This window comes from Phocoena phocoena, chromosome 17 (genome assembly GCF_963924675.1).
Source record: "Phocoena phocoena chromosome 17, mPhoPho1.1, whole genome shotgun sequence".
In the NCBI taxonomy this organism is placed as follows: domain Eukaryota; kingdom Metazoa; phylum Chordata; class Mammalia; order Artiodactyla; family Phocoenidae; genus Phocoena; species Phocoena phocoena.
In genome coordinates this window covers 64,905,331-64,929,175 of record NC_089235.1, presented here as the reverse complement: position 1 = coordinate 64,929,175, position 23,845 = coordinate 64,905,331, and the positions used below count along the sequence as shown (strand labels likewise).

General features: G+C 36.5%; 1 protein-coding gene across 1 annotated transcript in view; it reads right to left on the bottom strand.

Annotated features, from left to right (window-relative positions):
• TBC1D31 (TBC1 domain family member 31) overlaps positions 1-23,845 on the bottom strand; it is a 60,534-nt gene that overhangs the window by 9,006 nt on the left and 27,683 nt on the right. The window contains 13 exon segments of the mRNA XM_065895100.1: positions 130-242; positions 1,062-1,256; positions 2,397-2,537; positions 5,073-5,159; positions 10,019-10,154; positions 11,177-11,329; positions 11,590-11,822; positions 12,814-12,993; positions 13,307-13,440; positions 17,214-17,347; positions 17,688-17,834; positions 17,913-17,992; positions 22,241-22,417. Of these exon segments, the coding sequence (XP_065751172.1) occupies positions 130-242; positions 1,062-1,256; positions 2,397-2,537; positions 5,073-5,159; positions 10,019-10,154; positions 11,177-11,329; positions 11,590-11,822; positions 12,814-12,993; positions 13,307-13,440; positions 17,214-17,347; positions 17,688-17,834; positions 17,913-17,992; positions 22,241-22,417 (1,910 nt within the window).

Below are 23,845 nucleotides of genomic sequence, written 5' to 3'. Positions count from 1 at the left end.
ATAATTTGACTAAAAGTGCCAAAATACATCTCGGGGATTTATCCATGATAAGAGACCACAGTAAATGAATGAAGGTGTTAACACCATGAAGGGAGAGAGAAGCATTCACGACGCTCACCTTTATGATACGGATGTTGAGCATGTATCTCATTCTCTAGGAACCACCTTCTAGAGGCATCTGAAGGAGCAGCAGCTTTCTTTTCTGATTTCAAATGAAAGTCTTGTTCTTCAGCTTCCTCCCACTAAATACAAATAAATGAAAAAAAAAATCACATAAATTTGTGCTACTACAAGTTCCTGTAGTGAAGTAGCCCCTTTTGTCTCCTCTACTTTATATTTCCAAGGCACGTAGGATTTATTTGGTATTAGGGAATTTGGGTGCCTGTCTTGGCTCAAGGCTGTTGAAGAACCTTGAAAGCAAAGGCACTTCTGATGTCCCTACTATTCAGTTCCTCAGAGTGCCATACAGGTCCCAACTGAAATAATTCATTTCAATACATTTCAGATCTCAAACCTTACGGGATTGAGTTTTTAAAATTAATGGATGGAAAGGTATCCATGAGAATGAAAGACATGCTCCAGGAAATAGTGCAGAAAGGTTGAAGGGGGCAGTTTTTCTGATGACCTTGGAGCCAGGATACCAACCGCGGACTGCCCACCTCCAGAGTTTTCATGTGAAAAAGAAAAATACTTCTATCTTGCTTATAGTTACTGTTATTTTGGTTTTTGTTACTAATAGCTACATATAATTCCTAACTGTTCAAAGTCTTTTACGTTGCTAGTATAAAAAATTAGGTAAATTAAAGTAGTAATATTATACAATCAGCTAGAACAAATCCACGAGGTTGGGAAGTTGAGACACTAATGTAACTGAGAAAGACACTTAGTCATTCTTAGGTGGCATCAACATTGGACTTCTCTGAGCACTACGTATTAAAATTAGATCATCTTTAAGATCTTTTCAAACACAAATTATGTGGTTTGATGCTATTGCCATTTGATTATGTACTATTTCAAGATTTAAATGATTAATAACAAGAAGTTTGTAACACCATTCTTACCTTTTTGGCTTCCCCCTCCATCACTGCATTTAATACTTCCATTTCTTTCTTTCTGTTTTTCCGAAGCAGTTTGGCTACTTCCTGGTAACATTCATTTCGGTGTAGATCATCGCATCTTTGTTTATGTAAAGCTTGAATTCGCCAGTCAGTATTTAGACATGCTTGTTCAGCTTTTGCCAAATTTTCTTCAGTTAACTAAGAACAATTCGTAAATTTCAGAAACAAGTTTAGACTACATAAAATACGGTATGTCCATTCAACGTATCCAAGTGTCCAGGACAGATGTTCACAACCCTGGTTGCATATTAGAATCAGTGTTTAAAACAAACTGATGTCCAGGCTCCACCACGTGTTTAAAACAAACTGATGTCCAGGCTCCACCACAAACCAACTAAATCAATCTCTTTATCAGCTGGATATTGGTACTTCTAGAAAGCTCTTCAAGTGGTTCTAATGTATAGCCAAGGTTGAGAACTTCTAGGCTAAGGGATGGGTGGAATTAAACAATTCCTATGTTTCAGTCCTTTGAAAAGGAGTCAGAAGAACCTATTTTTACAGACTGGACAAAAGCCTATAAGGAAAAAAAAAGGGGGAGGGGATATTCTGGGGGGGAAGCCAAGGGACAGAACAGAAGGTAGGGAAATCTTACACTATTCCTGGCTTTTGGAACAGGGCCAGGCCCTGCCACAGACCCACTTAACATTTCGTTAAAGGGATAATTGACAAAGTTCTATGCTGAAGCCCTCAAATTCTATTTCCATTCATTTAAGCCAGCATTTCTGAAAGGATACTCCGCAAGAAATTCTATAAAATAAGTTTAAGAAAATTTCTTAAAGATTCACAATGTGCCATATCCTGAAGCCTGGCATGGAAAAACCTAACTTTAAGACAGCACTTTCAATACTTGTCATCCCCATTTTATTTAATACTAGTTATGATATTCTACAGAATACACTTTGGAAACGCTGGCTTATATACCAGGCAGAGACCTGATGTTTTGCAACTAATCCACTCAGGGATAATTTCGGAGACTTAATCCACTCAGGGATAATTTCGGAGACTTAACAATGTAGGGCACTAAAATTTATAAAGTTATTCCCTATGTATTTTCTTCCAAGTCTTGAAATTCTCTAAAAGTATAAAAGACACATGTATATGGCTGTCAGTGAAGTAAGTAGCCTCTAAATAAAATAATGTGAATTTCTAGGAGCTGTGATAACTGAAGCAAAGAAACAAATTAACTTTATAGAGTTCAATATTAAATTCCTTCTTTTAAAAGAATGGCAGATGGTAATTCCTCCTTCTATAGAGACACTAAATTTATCATATTTTTACCTTCTGAGTTTTTTGGTTCTGAGTTTGATCTGTTCCTATCGGTCTATGAAACATGTGTTCTTCAAGATCCACTTTTCGTTTATTGGCGTCTGCATCTTCTCTCATTTCTTTTGCAATAGCTTCTTGATTTCTAGTGAGATTCTGTTAAAGAAATCATTTAAAAAAAATCACCAATCCATAAAATGAAGAAAGCTAGAACACAAAAACGTCTTTGCTCTTTTTCAGAATACCAAAACTAATCATCTAATTTTCAAAGTAAAGCAAACAGTGGTGACATCAGTGGAAATAAGAGTAAGGACCTCTGAAAATTCTCTCATCTATAAAAGCACTGAGATCACTGACAAAACAAACTTTTTTCAGAACTCTGGAAATTAACTGAAGGCTTACAGCAATCTGTGGAGCATTTATTCATAAAAATGGCTGAATCTTAGTAAGAAAGATGAACTTTATGGCATTTTAAACTTGCATTATTCCTATTCCATGCCACCCCTAAGCTCTGCCATTAGCTTTGAAAATCATTAGCCTGGCAGCCAATGGAGGGGACAAAATGGAGTTTAGGTCCTTGTAACTCCCATTCCCAGAGAACTGTCATCATCTGACTTGGAAGACCCCACTTTCAAGGCTGTTTTTATTTGACCTGACTCATAACTCACCTGTAGCCTTTTCCCTGGGGATGTCTGCTGAAAACAATCAGGGGAAACTGTTGGACATCGTGACTGTCCAAGGCAGTGGATCACAGAGCAATCAACAGGCCAATCAAAAAGCTTTGTAGGAAAAGCTGGGGAATCAGATACCTATAGGGGGCTCTGAAATGCTCCAATAGATTCCAGGGACTTCAGAAGGCCGTGTGCATGTGTAAACAATGTGTGAATGCTCAGACCTGAGAAGGTCCTAAGCGCTCAGCTCTGGTGAACTGAGGTTTTGCAAAATCAGGAAGTGAAATCTAAGAGAGTTGTAAACTATCTGAGTGTTGAAAGTATGCCTGAAAATGATGCACACGGTGCCTCTCGGCAAAGACTAGAGGCTTTCTGGTTCAAGGGATCTAAGGAAATCTCTGTCTAGTCACCAGGCTACCTGAGTAGAGACTTCAGTGGCTACGCATGACAAAGAATACTTTACAGAGTAATTCAGAAAAGTCACTAAGCAAAGAAACAACAAGAAACCCTTAGGAGAGAAAAGAATGTGATTTCCAGAAATGTCCTCTTACTTAAAATAGCTAGTTTTCAACAAAAAATTACACGATATAACAAAAAACAAGAAAGTATGGCCCTACATGCTTTAAACAGACATTAACCACATGATCTCCAAAGAAGATATAAAAACGGACAATGAACATATAAAAAGGTGCTTGATATTAGTCAACAGGTAAACAACAAATGCTAACTGAGGAACCTTCTACAATATATCTGGCCTATATACTTCAAAAGTATAAGTGTCATAAAACATAAAGACAAGACTCGGGAATGGTTCCAACTGAGAGGAGAATAAAGAGACATGACAACTGAAACAAATGGAGTAGCTTAGATTTTCTTTTGCTATAAAAGACATGTTTAGGACAACTGATAAAATGTGAATACGGTTTATATGACATAATAATATGTTAATGTGCTGATTTTGATCACTGTACTGTGATTATGTAATAAGGATTCCTTGTAGAAAATATACAATGAAGTATTCAGGGGTAAAAGAGCATAATGTCTGCAACTCAAACAGCTCAGGAAAAAAAATGTGTGTGTGTATAGACAGAAAGAGAAGGATAATGCAAACTTAGCAAAATGTTAACATTTGAGAATCTGAGAGAAGAACACTTTGAAATTTTTAGTATTTTCTTGCAAAATTTCTGTTAATTCTGAAATCATGCCCCCGGTACCACCACTCCACCTCCCCCGCAGAAAAGACAGTAAAAAATAACCTCAAGCTTAGTTCAAATGAATGAATTCTAATTCAAAATCATAGGAGACTCAGTGTGAATTCCTGGGGCTCAGATTTAGAAAAAGTTCAGTGTAGAAACAAAGTGTTGTAGTTATGAATGGATGCTATGTTTTAAATCTTATTTAATGTGAGCAACAAACAATCGTATGCATGTTACCTGTTACGTATTTGTAGTTATCGCTAATTTCAAACTCAGTCTGACTTTAAGAGGACTGAAGGAAGTGAAAACGTGGTTTCAACATTAAATAAATGAGTAACATAATGCTTTTCCCCAACAAAAAATATCTACAGCAGGAAGAAAGTTTCCAGTGTCTTGGAAACTGAACTATATACGTGCTAAAGTAGGTCCTTGCTGATTTGATTCCAGAAGATTCAAATTTCGAGTGCTTTACAGCTCTTACCTGACTTACCTTGTAGGATCTTTGTGAAGTACTGGGTTAATTTTGCAGTCACTATTACACAGATATGAGAAAACTTAGTAAGTTAGTAAAAGATCCTGAGGCAAAATCTGGGGCTTACATCTGGTGCTTCAGACACTAGACTAAGTTGTTAAGAGAAACATGAATTAAAGAATTACAACAAACTGTGCATTCAGACATTCTGGCTACCTTACAATCCTGGATAACACTACACTCTTCTTGAAAAAAAAATAATAAAATGAACATTAAAAAACCTTGAATAAACTGTCTAAAAAGAGTTCGTACAAACTCTGCTTTTCTTATATTGGAGGTTGTTGATTTATACCTTCTCGTGAAGCCTTTTTTGTGGTTCGAGCTCCAGATGTCTCATTTCTAGGTCTTTGGCAGCAATTTCTCGACCTCTCATACGTACCTACGGCCAAGTAACAAACTGTGAATACCGAAAATAATTTAATAATAATAGATTAAGTAATCTTGATATATGAACAACCCGCTAAATGCATTTAAAATAAGAGGGATTGGGTTTTTGAAACCAGAGTAATTGCCAATCTATTAACATTCACTGTGGGATCTAGAAATAACGTCTGAGTTAAAGTTAAGCATAATTTTCTAAAAAAGAAAACACAATTACCATATGCTCATCTGCCCAGACTGGGAGAACAGATGGCACTTCTTTCCATAGTACATTAGCCATATTATGAGTTAGAAAAACTTGAGCAGTTTCAATTCACAGTGGATAAAAATACAAAATGTTTAATCTTATTCGATATAACATTTATTTAATGTTCTTTTTGATTAAACTTCTATACTTTTCTAAATTCGGTTTGGCAACTAGTAATTTCAAGTTAAAATTTACTGTGTACTGTTCAACCTGTACGTGCCCTGCTTGGACTTAGCCAATTTAAAGTTCACCTTTCTCAAAATCTGATTACTTGGGAGCTTTTCAGTCCTATACACTAGAGGATTTGGATCAGGAACTCTTTAGATAGAGACTCCTGGGAACTGTCTTAAATACTTGGCTGCCTAAAATGCTCATTCTTTAGGAGTGAGAATAACATGATATGTGTTTCAGAACAAAACAAAACAAACTATAACCCATGAGGCATCTAACCTAATCATTTTATCCAACCAGTAAACGGTTAATGATTGCATTACTACTTACACGCATAAGGCAAAGCGTTAGATATTGTAGACAAACTATCAAATACATATAATCAGAGAAACAAACAGTAAAAATTAGAGTATAGTGGGATGTGCAAGGACATGCATCCAAGGAGTAAAAAAACCACGGACGGAAAACCAGTTCACCTTAAAGAGGTTCCTGAGAAAGCAGTTAGCTCAGAGGTGGGGATACTTGAGTTGATGAGGCAAGAGTAGTTATAATGCTAAGAGGTGGAGGAGATGTTTGGCATAGCAAATAATGCTTTTTAGGAATTTCAATTACAGAAGCTCTTGTGCTCATGAATTTTCAGAGATACAAACAGCTATGTACCAGAGCAAAACAGATCAACTTTGCTTGCTACTAACAGATGTCTGTGTCACTTGTACGTGTCACTTTGGACTCAAGCTGCCTTTCCTGCTGGCGCCTGAACGGTGAGTAGAGGAGCTTCTGCTATTTAGCAGGGTCAGAGCTCACTATCAGACCTGGGAGATGGAAGGGCAGGAGGCTGGAATGGGAGGCAGAGGCCAGATCGTGCCACTGAAAGGACTTGACAGGATTCTTTCACCAAAACAACTGCCTTCCACTATCTCAAAGGGGTTTGGAATAAAGAGATCAGAGTTCTAAGACTGTATTACTTTTGGGGAAGAACATAGATTTTCTAGAATAATGAATTACCAACCTCATTTACTAGATGAGATAGTTAAAAGAAATCATGGATTTTAAAAACCAACTTAAAGTTAATTGGCTTTAAACAAAACAAAGTATTATCTCATGCTATAAAAAGAGATAATAGATTATTAATATAGATGAGTGAAAATCTTAAGAAAAATTTAAATATTTACTACTTTATCAAAAGCAAGTTTGAAACTCCTTAATTAGTTTACTAATTCAATGCAATCCTAATAAAAATTCCAATTGGATGGGGGGATTCAGAGAGAGAGAGAGAGGGAGAGAGAAAATTTTCAAAGTCTATTTGAAATGATAAACATTTGAGAATACTGAAGAAAACTCTTTTTTTTTTTTTTTTGCGGTACGCGGGCCTCTCAGTGCTGTGGCCTCTCCCGCTGCGGAGCACAGGCTCCGGATGCCAGGCCCAGTGGCCATGGCTCACGGGCCCAGCCGCTCCGCGGCATGTGGGATCTTCCCGGACCGGGGCACGAACCCGTGTCCACCTGCATCGGCAGGCGGACTCTCAACCACCGCGCCACCAGGGGAGCCCCCAAGAAAACTCTTTAAAAGGCACACTAATTATGGTAATTAGGCCTACTAATTAGTAAAACATTACACAGGTGTTATTCACACAGTGTGGTACTGGCTTAGGAATAGACAGCAAAGGAGGAGATCAACTTTATAAGGGAACTGAACATTTAAAAACCATCAGCTGGCAAAATGACTTTGCTAATATTCAACAAATGCTGCTGGGAAAATTGACTTGCCTTTGGAAAGAAGTAAGCTTGGTTCCTAACTCATTCCTTACATTCAATTTTCAGACACACCAGGGGCTGGCAAACTTTTCCTGTAAAGGGTCTCAGAGTTAAATACTTAGGCTTTGTGGGACATCGTTTGTGTCAGCTATTCACCTCTGCTGTTGTAGTGCGAAAGCAGCCAAAGAAATATGTAAACAAATAAGTGTGATCGTTTTCCAATAAAACTTATTTATGGTCACTGAAATTTGAATTTCATGTTTTAAAAATTTAATATAATTTTCATGTCATGAATTATTATTCTTTGATTCTGATTTTCTTTAACCACTGAAAATGCTAAAACCATTGTAACTCACGAGCCTTAACAAAACAGGTGGTGGGTCAGATTTGCTGGCACACAATAATCTGCTGACTCTTAGGGACTTCCCTGTGGCGCAGTGGTTAAGAATCCGCCTGCCAATGAAGGGGACACGGGTTCGAGCCTTGGTCCGGGAAGATCCCACATGCCGCAGAGCAACTAAGCCTGTGCGCCACAACTACTGAGCCCACGCTCTACAGCCCGCGAGCCACAAGTACTGAGCTCGCATGCCACAGCTACTGAGGCCTGCGCGCCTAGAGCCCATGCTCCACAACAAAAGAAGCCACCGCAATGAGAAGCCCGCGAACCTCAATGAAGAGTAGCCCCCACTCGCCACAACTAGAGGAAGCCCGCGCGCAGCAACAAAGACCCAACACAGCCATAAATAAATAAATAATTAAAAAGGTAATCAAAGATTTAAAAAAAACAGAAAACTACAGAACTAGAAGAAAATAGGCATAAGTGGTAATATAACCTTAAATGGGAAGGTTAATAAACATGACAGAAAACCTAGAAGTCATAAAAAACTAATGAAGTTGGTTATCCAAAAATTAAAATACTTTACATAATGAAAAAAAGGCACTGCAAACATTCTTAAGAGTCAAGAAACACAGACTGAGCAAAACATTCTCAACAGACAAAAGGATTAATGCCCTGACTATGCTGTGAGGCAAGCACTATAGCCACATATAACTGCTGAGTCACTTAAAATGTGATTAGTCCTAATTGAGGTGTGCTACAAGTATAAACTGACTATTAGATTTCGAAGACTTCGTACAAACAGAAGGTAAAACATCTCAATGACAATGTATACTAATTACATACTGCAAAGGTAACTTCAGATATACTGAGTTAAATATTATTAAAATTAATTTCACCTGTTTCTTCTTTTTAATGTGGCCATTAGAAAACTTAAAATTACCCATGTGGCTCACATCATATTTCTATTGGACACTGCTGCCCCAAATGATAAAAGATCCTGTGTAAATTGGTAAGAAAGAGAGTAACTTGGTAGAAAAATGGAAAAACGATTTAGATATGCAATTTTTAGTTCTACAAATGAAGATAAATAAATGAAGAGACTGGGCTTCCCTGGTGGCGCAGTGGTTTAGAGTCCGCCTGCCGATGCAGGGGACACGGGTTCGTGCAGTCTGGGAAGATCCCACATGCCGCGGAGCGGCTGGGCCTGTGAGCCATGGCCGCTGAGCCTGTGCGTCCGGAGCCTGTGCTCCGCAACGGGAGAGGCCACAACAGTGAGAGGCCCGCGTACCCCCCGAAAAAGTAAATATAAATAAATAAATAAAGGGACAGTTAACATCACTAGCAAAAAAACCAAAAAAACCAAAAAACAAAACCATTTTTCACCTATCACCTATCAGATTGGCAAATATTAAGACTGATGCACTCCAAATTGACTAGGGTATCGGTACTCTTATATTCTTCTTTTTTTTTTTTTTGTGGTACGCGGGCCTCCCACCGCCGTGGCCTCTCCCGCCGCGGAGCACAGGCTCTGAACGCGCAGGCCCAGCGGCCATGGCCCACGGGCCCAGCCACTCCGCGGCACGCGGGATCCTCCCGGACCAGGGCACGAACCTGCGTCCCCTGCATCGGCAGGTGGACCACCAACCACTGCGCCACCAGGGAAGCCCGTACTCTTATATTCTTAAAATACCTAAGTGGATTCATTTTTGGAGGACAATCTGGCATACCTTGGAATTTATTCAACAAAAATATGTGTGCAACTACTCAAAGATTTGTACCGAGAATGTACAATCTAGCAGTGTTTTGTACAGCAGAATACTGCAAACAACCTAAATGTCCAACAGCAAAGGATTAGTTAAGTAAACTATGACATGTCCATATAATGGAATACTATGCAACCATAAAAAAGAGTAAGATATATAGCCATTTTAAAATAATGTATCTCTGGGGATGAAATGAGAGAAGAGTGGAGAAGGTCCATTTTAACTCCATATATTTTATATGGAAATCTTTCCAGACTGGCGATATGTAAATTTTTATATTAAAAAGGAGCATTTCCCTTACTTTGCAATTAACTTCATGCTTAATTGATACTTCTCTAAAAGAGACAGTCATCAAGAACACTCGTCAACCTGACCCATTTTCCTGGCATTTCTAAAACATTTAACCATCAATGAAATATAAAAGAGAATAAGAATAGCTGGGGGCAGGGCAGAATTACATAAAACTAAAGGGGCTGTTTAGTATCCCTTGTGAATTCTAGGAATATTATTTAACTTGAAGGTGTTTGTTACATTTAAATAAGAGTTAATGGAGATAATGTATGAAAACTAAGAATAATAAACCTTTCTCTCAACTTCATCATCCAGTCTTCTTAGCTCCATTTCACACTGTTCTTGCTGAAGCTGCAGAAGGCGCCTTCTTGCAGCATCTTGTAAGTGCACTTCCTTTACTTTCAACTCTCTTTTCACAGCAGCTAGTCTTAAACACAAAATACATCAAGAGGAATAAATAAAATCATTTCCCAATATATATTTAAATGGAAAAATACTATGTTTCACAACAATGAAAGGCCTGCCACCTACTTTGGTCCGCTTTCCCAATTCAACTGGTGCCATCATAACATGGGTTTTTATAATATATAAATGAAAACGCTCAGTTACAAAACAAGCCTGCATTCATGAAAATGACAAGTCCACATGCAGTTGGCTATTTCTTCATACTCAAAAATTCTCTTTAACAGGTCCACTACTCAGATCACCTCAATACAATTAATATCCTTTATCTGAGAAAAGGCGGCCCCCGAATACTCCAATGTTACCAAAGATTATGTATGCTTATTCTTTTAGAATTTTAGAAGGCTGATGGCTCAGTTCAGTAATTTTTTTTAATTCACACCAGAAATCTGTTTCATAGTCCTATCCAAAAATAAGAATCAACAAACACTTACAGAAGTGATTTTCCCAACAATTAGCCTTAATCTCAATGCTTATCCCATGATCTTAACTAATTTAAACATTTTGCCTTATTAATGTATTATTGAATAAGCATTTAATACTTCTTTCCCTGTCCTCCAAAGTATGAAATGTACAATGAGACATCATCTCCTCCTTATGTTTCATTTTCAGGTCACACAGATATGTTTAAAACACAATTTAAAAAATTATACTCCACTAAAGATGGTTTACCCAGTATTGTGTTGCAAGGCATTTCTGCCCACCATAAAAGGTACCTTAGATCTTGTATTACTTCTGAATAATCAGAGCAAGTTATATTATACCCAGTATAGCTTTAGAATTAGTTTACTATATGCCAATTTTTTGAAAAATGTATTATAATTTCTTTTTGTTAGCTTAAACATTTGTTTAATGGAAATAGCAGAGCTGGGTAATACTATACCAAGTGAAACTGTATATAATTATATATAATTTCATAATAATGAAAGAAATAAAAATTATTAAAATAACTCAGATGTCCAGCTTTTTTCAAAGTGTTAAACATACTTTTGTCTTTGCTGTATCATCATCTCCTCCTCTTGTAAGAGCGTTTCTCTCCTCGTTTCTTCAGCTTTACGAAGCGGTTCCTGTTTTTGGTACCAAGCTTCATCTTCAACTCTTTGCTGGTCTACTTCAGCTTGCATGTCTTCAACTGCCTGCCTAGAGTAGATAATATTTATTATTATAACAAAACGCAAATAAGAAAACTGAGTAATTTAAGTCCAAGAACGAACAAAACACAAAATGTATACCTCATTAACATGTAACTGTTTTACTTCCATATGCAAGAATACCTTTAAAGATATTTCCATCCTTCAAACTCTGATTTTATACAACTTAATAATTTACATGTCTTTTTCATAAAAATTTTGTTTATAAGAGATTTTGTTTTTATCAAAGAACAACCGTTGCATGATTACCTCTCTTTTAAGTAATCCAGTTCATCATCCCTTATTCTTTCTCGTTCCTGTGTCTGACAGTCCACAATAAACTTTGGATATTGATTAAATACTGGGTATTGCCCTTTTGTCAGTGCCACAAAAACATCAAGCATGCTGTCTGGATGAATATCAGTGGGCGTGGTATCCATGAGACGATAAACTTCTCTAATTACAGCACTTATATCCAGGTTATTCCGATGGTGAAAAAAATACTGTAAGAAAACTTCGTGTTTAAATTGAGATTGACCTAGTAAAGCAATTAAGGTAGAACTAAAACGAGTTTAAACACGTAAATGTGAATTTATCTTTAAGAGGATTTTTTTTTTTTGCAAATTCACTGAAGCGTTTCGTAACCCAAGTTTTAAAGTGAAGATCCAGTTTCATATTTAAAAGAATAAATTTATACAACCACATTATGAAATTTTGAAATAAAACTTTTAAAATGTTAACTCAAAATGAAGGCTTCCTTCATAAGAGAAGACTGCTTCAACAACGAAATAAATTCTTCTACTGGAATTTTTTTCTTCAAAATTCAAAATAAGTAAATTCAAAACTAAACTAGCCTTTGAAAATAACCTTGATTTTTAAAAAATATCTGACATGTTTCCACATTATCTTGTTCTGCTGGTAGAGCCAAATTCTAGTATATATATACACACATCCATACATAGATGTACACATCTTGTGATCATGAAGTACAAATAGAGTTTAATTTGATAGGAACCACAAAATAAGTAACAAACAAACAAAACCAACTTAATTCATCCTGTTACCAAAAGAACCTCTCCCTTTAAAAACTACCTCTAACGCTTTCTTTCAGCCACTGGCCTCAAAATTCTCCTAGTTCCCATTCTGCATGTGTAATAAGCATCCAGATTATCGCAGACCAGCTGGGTCACTGATAAAATCATGCACAGAATAAACAACGACCCAACTGTTAAACATCCTTTAAACAGGCAAAAAGCACAAAACTCCAATGTTATCATGATTCTTCTCCGAAGCTATGATTTTGGGACTAGTAGTCAAGCTATGACTGACTACAGCTATGTAAGGGCCAGGAGGCAGTGGTATAACTTATTCTCCGCTATATTCTTACCACCTGGCACCAGTACCTGACATATAGTAGGTACTCAATAAATACGTGGATTTTTAACTGAAATAAATGAAATTTGAGAGCCACTACTTAAGAACAAGGATATGTACCTTAAAATCATCTTTAAGATTACAGTTGAGCAAAGGAGCTCTAGAACATATGTTGTAGGCCACAACAGTCATCAGGAGGAATGAAGGATGGTTGGAAAAGACATTATCGAATAATTTTAGCCACTCCTCTCTGGTCAGTACTTCCGAGAACACAGTTTCAAGAAGAGGCCAGGCATACAGCTAAAATAAATAAGAAAAAATGTATTAGTTCTTGAGGGAAAAGTCATAACAGCCATTGCTAATATGCTCATTTGGTTTAGATACTAAAATCATTATATTAAGAATATAACTATGGAAAGAACTACTCTAATTTGGGCTCTTCTTTACAGACTTTCAGGAAAGCAGTTTAATGAAGAAAAAAATGGAATACTATTAAAAGCATAACAGTAGTAATGTTTATTATATTCTTTCAAGAAAATACCGTCTTATTTATACCAGAACCAATGTTAGCTTCCAAAATAAGTTGTTATTCTAAAAACCTTACGTTTCTTACCTGGGAAGTTATATCATGATTTATGAAGTGTTGCAGGAGTTCCTTGTCATGAAATGCCAAAACATTTTCTATCATACTAAGAATATTGATAGGAGGATTAGGAAAATATTCAAACCAGTGTTGACACCAATTGACTATGAAGAAAAAAATTGAAAATTTACCTTTACCTTTCTATATCATCAAAGAGCTTCGCAGTTCTTAAATGTATCCACTCTTTATATCCTCAACATGCCCATTAATAAGGAAAACATAACTCTTTAAACTCTAGAACAATAGATTTTAAAACTCCATCATGTTACCGCGGTATTTTAGGCTTATAGAATATTCCCGTTTCTTCAGAGCAGTCAATGAGAAAGTGTCAACTAAAACAAACCAACCTTCCCGAAGTATTCCTGGTGGCAGCTATGAGGCTCTGCTTCCTGCTGGCTTGTGTGCCGCGTGTATTTAGATTTCTCCTGGTTAACAAAATGACCCTCCTCAAAAAGGTCCCTATTTAAGTCTTTGATAAAATGTGATCCATGTTAAATGGCAATCTCCTCAAATCTACTAAAATTCTTTCCTAATTAAAGAGTCCCATTTCTAGGAAAAGACTGTTCTATAGCCATGGTAACAGGCAGTCACCAGGACTGGTTTTAAATCTAACTGATCAATGACAACTTGTTTCAGTAAACTTGACTTTGAAAACCAACCAATCAGTGACAGCTGCAGCAGTGTCCTCTGAAAGTCAGCCAATAGAAAGGAGAATCCATTCCACTAAAGAGGCTTCTAAGGCTGACTTTAACTCAGTCTCACGTAGTAACCAGCACAACCCCCAAAACATTCTTTTCCCAAAACCCTAGGAAGATGATCAGTTTCATTGCTCAATGAACCTATGTCTAACCACCACAACTTTCCATAATTATTAAATTCAGATTTTTTATTTTAAATACTGAGCTGGGGTTTCATGTTTTGACAATAAGATCTTTCTCAAATTAGCAAATGGTCTGATCAGAATATTGGATTACATATGGTTTATTCCATTATTTCATTTATTAGTTACGTATTTAGATTTGAGTTAATATTTAAGTCATAAATAAAATCTTGCAAAAACTAAGCTTTAAAAGAAACATTTCAGCTTCTTTATAAGTTATGCTCTTAATAAGTTATGCTCTTATGCTTATAATAAGTTATGCTCTTAATAAGTTAACTTTAACAGAAAAATCCAACCTCTCCTAAGTAAGTACCTATGATGTCCCAGACACTGCTAGTTTTGGGAATTTTAAAACACCACACACATACACAAAGCCCTCTTATATTTAATCTTCATCAATAGAACAACTTTTCAATTAAGCAAGAGGGAAACCCTGTTTTATACAGTAAACATCTCCTCTTGTATTCTGCTAGGTGCCACCACACAGAAGTATGGGGTAGAGGACCTAGAGACAGAATTGACTGAGAGGAGAATCAAGAGAAATGGACATCGTGTGGAGACCCTTCACTAAACCTGAAGAATTTCCTCCTGGTTATAAGAGGAACTCTAAAGAGTGCTTAAAAATGATTTTTATAAACATATTCCAAGTTATACATAGAAGTAACTATATTCCTTCACGATTTCTTCTTGGCCCCAACTAGACTGTAACCTGAAAGCCAAGACAATGGCTTATCCCAAAGCAGGGCTAACATTTAGCTGAAGCTCAGTTTATTGAATAAAACTAGTTTGAGACCCTTGATGAAAATCCATAGCTACTCATGCTGACTGTCATGGATCTTTTAGATTTAGATTTCAGTTTCAGAAGAGAATCGTTTCCCAAACAGAAACTCTGTACCTATTCGGCATTAACTTCCCATTCCTACTTCCCCAGCCCTGGTAACCTCTGATCTACTTTCTGTGCCTATGTGAGAAATTTCACATAAACCTGTCCTTCAGTGTCTAGCTTTTTTCACTAAACATGTTTCCAAGGCTCATCCATGTTGTAGCAGGCGTCAGAATGTCATTGCTTTTTATGGCTGAATAATATTCCACTGTATATATACAGATATGGTTTCTCCATTCATCTGTTAATGGACATTTGGGTTGTTTCCATCTTTTGGCTATTGGGAATAATGCTCCACAAACATATTTGTATACAAGTATCTATTTGAGTCTCTGTTTTCAATTTTTTGGGGGATATCACTAGGAGTACAACTGTGGGGTTATATGGTAATTCTATGTTTAACTTTTTGAGGAACCACCAAACTGTTTTCCACAGTGACTGCACCATTTTACATTTCTATCAGCAATGTACAAAGGTTACAATTTTTCCACATCCTTGCCAACACTTATTTTCTTTTAAATTACAGCCATCCTAGTAGGTATGAAGTGGTGTCTCACTGTGGTTTTGATCTGCATTTCCCTAATGACTAATGATCCTGGGCATCTTTTCATGGGCTCAGTAGCTCATTTGTACATCTTCTTTGGAGAAACATCCATTCAAGCCCTTGCCCATTTTTAAATTGGATTGTTCATCTTTTGTTCTTGTTTCTTTTCCTTTTAAAACTCTTTAGTGTTATTGACAGGGTAAACTACCCTTTAGTGGAATCAATTAGAATATTCATATTTTATGACCTAATGATACCAATTCTAGGACTCCAACCAAAAGAAATTATTATAAATTTATGAATCTGAGGCTAGTCACAACATTGTTACTTTTAATACATAAAAATTAGAAACAACCTAAATGTCCAACAATAAAACATTAAAATAGACCATGTACATTATAGAATTACAATAAACAATAAAATGTTTACAAAGTGTATACAAGTAAGAGAAATGTATATATATGAAATAAAAGTAGTATAATTATAAAAATAAAAAACCCTAGAAGTCTAACAGTTGGGGGATACATTATGGTATAAGATGAAATATTATATAGGCAATAAATTATATTTTTTAAGATATTTAATGATTTAGGGAAATGCTCTTAAAAGAAATTCATTAACATATCATCAAGATTGTTTCTGAGGAAGAGGAATAGTCATGAATTTTCTTTTCTTTTGTATATTTTCCTATATTTCCTCCAATGACTGGTAAAAACTTACTAAAGCAAATACAGCATAATAAAATGAACGAAAATCTGTAAAGAGAACTAAAATATTCACAATATGTATGCTGGGATCTTTTTATTTCTACTTTTCAGAATTTTATTGTTATAGTTAAGTGCTTATCTCCTTTGTACAAGAAAAATACATACAAAAATGTTATTTTTGTTAAACCAGTGTTGGTTTAATTTGGATCCAGTTCATTAACCATTTAGCTGATTTTACTAATGCGAAAAAAAAATGACTCACTTTTTAGTGTAGATGATAATGATGAGGCAGTAACACAAAGGGAGTACAGCTATAGGTTCTGAGTGCCTGGGTTCAAATCCTTCTTCTGTCATTAACCTAATCATGGAACTTAAGCTCTCTGTGCCTCAGTTTCCTCAACTATAAAAAGGGAATAATAATATATAACACCTACCCTACAGGACTGCTGTACAGTTAAATGAGTTAGTAAAGGCAAAACACTTAGAATGGTACCTGGTACACAGAAAGTTCTCATTAAATGTTAGCTATGGATGAGAACGTGCCTGCCAACACCTGCCGCATACGCATTGTGTGCTAAATGCTTTACATCCTCACTGCAGTCGTATGAATAATAACTGACTTTCAATAAGTGAAACATCTGCTTCCTTCTTACCAACAAAATCTAGCCTGTAACAGTATCTTCTAAAATGCAACCATCCAAACTTCATTGTAAGTAAAAAGGTTTATTTATGTATAAATGTCCAAACTCTCCATTTTATGCTCTACGTCTGACTGTCTCACACTAGAATTGTTAAACGTTGCAAAGGTATCGGAAAATGTGTAAGTATCTACTCTTGGTTTCATTATTTACTCATTTACTTACTTATAAGAGTAGCAACAACTTCAAAACAGATGAGCTGGTTGTTCTGGAACAATTTTACAAATGGAAATGCCAGAAGTGGAAGATACGGTGTATCACTAAAGATGGTGGACCAGTGAGCTAATGCGGAGAGGGTTCTGTGAATAAAATAAGGAAAGACCAGAAAAGCTTGTTAAAATTTATTTGAATAAATAATACATTCACATGATGAAAAATGATAAAGAAGGTAAATGTGGTGAAATTCGGGTGTGTCTGTTTTCCCACGATTAGACTGAGGTTATAAGTTTTCGGCAAAAATACCACAAAAGTGATGTGCAACACACGGATAGGATTTATTACTGGTGATTTTAAATCTGATTACTTGGTTAAGGAGGTGTCTGCTAAGTTTCTCTACTATGAAATCACCATTTTCCCATTTGTAATTAATAAATATCTTGGGGGAGATACACATTGCTGCAAAATACTGAACGTACATACCTCTGTAATACTCTGAGTAGTTTCCTACTTTTGATGGGGTATTTCTTCTGGAGGTTGAGAAATGCCACATGAATACCTTTATCTATAAGGTTACTAAATGCAGTATGATTTTCAGGCAGCTGTAGCAGAGAGCGCCAAATGAACATTCTGAAATTAAAACATAATTTTAACCAAGAAAAGTTAGGGGAATAAGATTGATTTAACATGCAAGAATTTAAATTTTACCTGTATTTCGTTGGATATTCACCATAGCCTTTTAATAAGATTTGTAAACGCTTTTTGTTTAATCCATCTGAAAATTCATTCTGTAAAGAAAAAAAAATAGTATCAATAAGTGACATAATCTTAAAACTGAAAAGGTAATCTAGTCCACAGTGGCTTTCCAACTTTGGAACACAATACACAGTAAAATACATTTTATATCATGGAACTCTCCACACACACACACACACACACACACACACACACACACACACACACAATCTTTCTCTCTCTTGAGTATGCATATACACAGCAGATAAAGTTTATGACATATTTTTTTACCCTGTAACAGGGTTTGACAAACTTTTGCTGTCAAAGGTCAGAAAGTAAATATTTTAGGCTTTGTGGGTCAAGAGGCAGAATCAAGCATATTATGCAGGTACTTACATAACCATTTAAAATGCAATCATTTAAAAATATAAAAATCATCCTTAGCCTGAGTAGCCAGATCGGGCCCATGGGCTGTCCTCTGTCAATCCCTGTAGCAAGAGCAATGCATCTGGATAATTTTTTCCTCTCTTGATCCTTCCATCTCTTTTATTTTTTTGCACTTTTAAGTCAATTTTTATCTTAATGGAAAAACATTTTATAGATTTTAGGATCATAAAGCCATTTTCATAGATTATCTCGTTTAAGCCTAAAAACTATATGAAACAGATGAGACGTTTTGTCTTCCTTTCTTTGAGAAAATGGGAAGGTCAGAGAAGTTCAGCAACTTGCTTAAGATCACAGATCTGTTGAGTCTTGGCTCAAGACTCAAAGCCACATTTTCTGACTTAGTTCAGTGCTCTTTTCACCACATAAGAAACAGGTAATCAAAGTGTAAGAGGGAGGTGAGGGACAGCCCAAGATGATGGTGAATGAAGATCCCCGTTGGAGAGCGATGTACCAGACATTAAGGGCAACTAGCCCAGACTGGAGCCATGCGATCCATAAAAGAGACACGTTCACTGTCTCTGTTCACTGTCGTCACCAAGACACCTGCTGCCATTGAAGCCTCTTTAAACAAAGGTCAGAATGCCCAGGGGGATTGGCCTGAGTTTCATCTGTTTGTCTTCACCATGAGCTGATGAAGGTCCTACTTCCCTTTCCATGTCCTGATGCCACGATCAGTTGAGGACAGGCATTTCACCCATAGAAGTACTCTACTTTGACCTACTCCTTAGAACTGGCTACGGGTTTTTAGAAGCCGCCCACTCCCAGACAGTATTTCTGTAGGGCTTCCAACTTTGATCCAGACTAAGGGCTGCCAGATGCCCTGACCGTGGTGTCACTTTTATTTCCCAGAAGTCAATCATCACCATGCCCACGCTAGTTTTCTCAGAAAAGGCTCCTGTGAACTCTCAGGAAAGCTAAAGCCAGACCATGTCTCAGAAACACATTCAACTAATAGGGTCAATACCGCCCAACCTTTACACAGCTAGGCTTGTGCCTGCTGCTTAGTTTTTTTTAAAACTAAACAGTATTTTGTTTAGGGTTACATTGTAGAGGCGATAAAACTATAAGGAAAGCCAAGGACATAATGCAAAAGTGAGGACAACGGTTACATCTATGGGACAGGGAGAGAAATGTGGGACAGGGGACAAGCAAACAGGGGACTTCAGAGCTACTGGGAATACTCTATTTCTTAATGTGGATATGAATATGTCCAGAAAAGAGTTAACATGGCAGGTCCGTGACTGCTACCCTTAGAAAGGCCCACTTGAAGGTTGGCCCTTGTCTGGTGTCCAGATATCTGGATTTTGAGGAAGTTCCCACTATCTCCAGAACGAACAGGAGCGGCTCACCGTGCCTAAACTGTACACTGTGGTTTATGTTGAGCACCTGCTTTCCTTGTGGAGTCTGGAATTTTGCAAGGGTGCCTATAACCAGCCTCCAGTAAAAACCCTGGGCACTGAGTTTCTAATGAACTTCCCTGGTAGACAACACTTTACACATTCTTCTTTTGAGGGAAGTTTCACATTTTAAAACTGCTTATAGAAGAAAAGAGGTTAAAATTAATGTGAAAAATACCAACAGTTGCTAAGAATATGAAGCAACTGGAACCCTCAGATACCTCTTGGTGGGAATATGGATTGTTTAAATCAACCACCTGGGAAACTATCTGACAGTATTTACTAAAGTTGAACATATGCATAGCCCATATGCCAGTAATTCCATTCCTAGGTTTACACCCAACAGAAACATGTCCTTATGCTCAACAAAGATGCCTTAGAATGTTCAGAGCAGCACTGTTTCTAATAGCAAAAAAACCTAGAAAACTACCCAAATGCCTACCAATAGCAGAATGGATAAAGCATGGTTTATTCACTCAACGGAATTCTATACAGCTGTGAGTGAATGGTTTACGACCACATGGATCTCTCCAAAATACCGTTAAATGAAAGAAGCCAGAAACAAAAGAGTACCAATTGAATGAGCCAATGAACATAAGTACAAAAAAAGGCAGAAATAATCTACGGTGTTAAAAGGGAGGAGAGTAGTGATGCTTGGGGTAAGGGGGCAAGTGTCTGGAAGGGAGCAGCAGAGGGGCTTCTAGGGTGCTGGGAATGGTCCATTTTTTGATCAGGGTGCTGATAACACAGGTGTATTCAGTCTGTAAAAATTTACTGAGCTGTGCATTTTTATGCATATGATTGATTAACTGTCAATAAAAAGTTTTGAAAGTCCTTGAAAGTATTAGCAGGTTGTCTATTAATGTGCATATTTTCTTTCAATTCCAAAGCAATATATGCTCTTTGCAGAAAATTAAGAAAATACATACAAAGAAGAGAATAAAACTGACTGAAATAGGTAATTCTACTATCAAAATTTTTATGTACATGCTCTGACTTAAAAATTCTACTTCTACAGATACGTTTGTTCCAATGTTCTAGGAATATCCACTGCACCAGATTGTATTAACAGAAGACTGACGATACAACCTAAATGCCGGTCAGCAGAGTCCTAGTGAGATAAATTAAGTTATAACCATAAATGCAATACTATGCAAATATTTTAAGAATGTTGTAGCACTACATGCACTAATATAAACAGATATTCAATCTGTTAAGTGATAAGAACAAGTTATAAAACAGTGCTATAGTATGATTCCATTTATGTAAAAATATTTTAAAAAGGTAACAGACACAGATATACATTATGTTTATACACAGAAAACTTCTGAAAGGATATCAACAATTATCTTTTCTTTAAATTTTATTTTATTTTATTGTTTTATTTTTGGCTGCGTTGGGTCTTTGTTGCTGTGCGCGGGCTTCTCGTTGTGGTGGCTTCTCTTGTCATGGAGCACAGGCTTTAGGTGCACGGGCTTCAGGAGTTGTGGCACATGGGCTCAGTAGTTGTGGCCCCGGGCTTAGTTGCTCTGCGGCATGTGGGATACTCCCGGACCAGGGATCGAACCCGTGTCCCCTGCATTGGCAGGTGGATTCTTAACCACTGCGCCACCAGGGAAGTCCCATCAACAACTATTAACAATGGTCACCTCTGGGGAGTGCAATGAAGAGTGGGCTAGGGCACAGGGAGGAAGAAAAGTATGCTTTTGTTCTTTTCCCTTTACAACCTCTATACTAGCATTGTCTAACAGATAAGCAAGAGACAAATGTAATTTAAGTTTTCTTAAAGAATATAATTTAAGTTTCATGTTAAAAAAAGTCAAAAGCAGCAGGTAAAAATCAAATTTAATACATCTATTTAACCCAATGTAATATTATTTCAACATATAATTAGCATAAAATTATTAATTAATATGATATTGTACATTCTTTAGGGGTAGGAGATTAAGGGGTACAAACTACTATGTATAAAATAAAGAAGCTACAAGGATATACGGCACCAGGAATATAGCCAATATTTTATAATAACTTTAAGTGGAGTATAATCTATAAAAATACTGAATCACTATTTTGTACTAATATAATACTGTAAATCAACTACACTTCAATTTTAAAAAAGATATTTTACATTCTTTTGTTCATAATAAAATCTCAATATCTGATGTGTATTTCACACATATACCACATCTCAAATCAGATTAGCCACATGTGACTAGTGGCTAGCATATTGGAAATTGCAATTCTATACTGTTTTATTTGACTTTAAAAAAAAAACATAAACATGTATTAATTTTATATTAAAAAGTTTTAAAAGCATGTTATAATTTCAGTTACAACTTGCTTCTTTTCCATAATTTTCCTTTAATTCCTAAGAGAAGGAAGAATGATGATGGTCTAGAAATCACACGACTTGTCTACAGCAGAGCCATGACAAACAAATGTTTAATATAGTCTTACCTCTTTATTTTCAAAATTACCAGTCAGGTCTTGTTTTAATATTCTAGCCTGTATTTTGCTTTCCCTTGATTTTGCTGGCCGCTGTACTCTTCCTGATGTTACTTTCATCTTAAGATCACCAGAATTTACTTTCCTCTTAGGCAAATCTTCAATCACTTTCACTAAAGGAGGAGGTGGCTAAAAGAGAGGGGGGGGAATCCAGTGGTTATCCTTGGAAAATAGACCTGTTAACACATAATTTACAAAATGTATTTTGCTCAATTTAGTAATATGCCTTAATAGATATAATTATCCTCAGGCAAAAAGTGTAAATAAAATGTCCAAGAATGTTTCCTTGTTGATTAACGAATCAAAGCAAATTTCTGCCCAATTCCTTTGAGCAACGTAATAAAGATCACGATTAACAACAAACAGAATTTAGTTATTCCTTGAAAGCTGGCCTCAATCATACAGTATCAATCCATTTTTTACACCTGTATGATAAAGTGAATAGTACGGCGGTAATCTGCTGCAGAGAAGGCCCAGTTACACACAGGGCCCTCTAGAATGCTGAGAGAAGCACCCTAACATTCTTTGGGCTCAGGTGAAATTTCTTTGAGGGAAACTGTCACATGACTTTCCTCTGAAAGCAGGGGACCCCTGCCTTGTCCTTGGTTACATTTTCTAATCTACACGGAGACGGCTGTCAGTCCCTGACTGCATCAACAGCTTCAGAGGCAGGGCAGAAAGCACGACTTAGATGCCAAACCCTCATTTTTATGGGGCTCATCAAACAGGAAAATAAGCCTCCAAGAACTTCAATTTACTTAAGGTAAAATGATTCACTAAGACATTTTCTCTGTGAATAACACTCTCTTTGAAATAAAAAGGTCTTCATTGTTCAAAGAAAATAAGTAGATAATATAGCTCCGGCTTTCTGAGTTCTAAGTGTGATTCAAGTAAAATGACTTTCACAGGGTGTTTTAAAGGTTCGAGACCATTACTGCTGAATGTTCCCTTAGTAATTAGCCCAGATCCAGATCAAAGACAAGGTGGATTTGTGATTTTTAAATAATTTTTCTTGAAGCCAAAGTGCCAATTCCTTGCATATGAGAATAAGAACACAATATACCCCAAATGTCCAAATGAACATATTAGATTTCAGAAAGACAAATATTACACACATCACCCTGAATTCAAGCTGTCATGAAAGCCAGAACAGTGGGCTTCCATGATGACGTACGATGGAAGTGAATCACCACTCTTTGGGAAAGCTCTCTGAAGCAGAAAACAAACTTTTCTGACCTCCTCCCCCTTCGTCCCCCAAAGAAATAAACAGAACAAAGCAAACACCTTGACTCTTTTTAAATAACAGACTATAAAAAGACTACTTTGAGGTTTCAAACAGAGATTTTTCTCACGTTGCCTCCAAAAGTTCAGGACTGCTGCTTTTGAAACCTGCAGCCTATTATAGGAGACCAAGAAAATATTCCCTATTGTCAACTGCAGTATGTACGACACTAACACTGTAAAATGTATAGAGCAGGTAATACACATGGCATTGATATTGCATTTTTATTTGTTTTAAAATTATTTTGAAAAGTATTTGAAGTTTCAACTGCATCT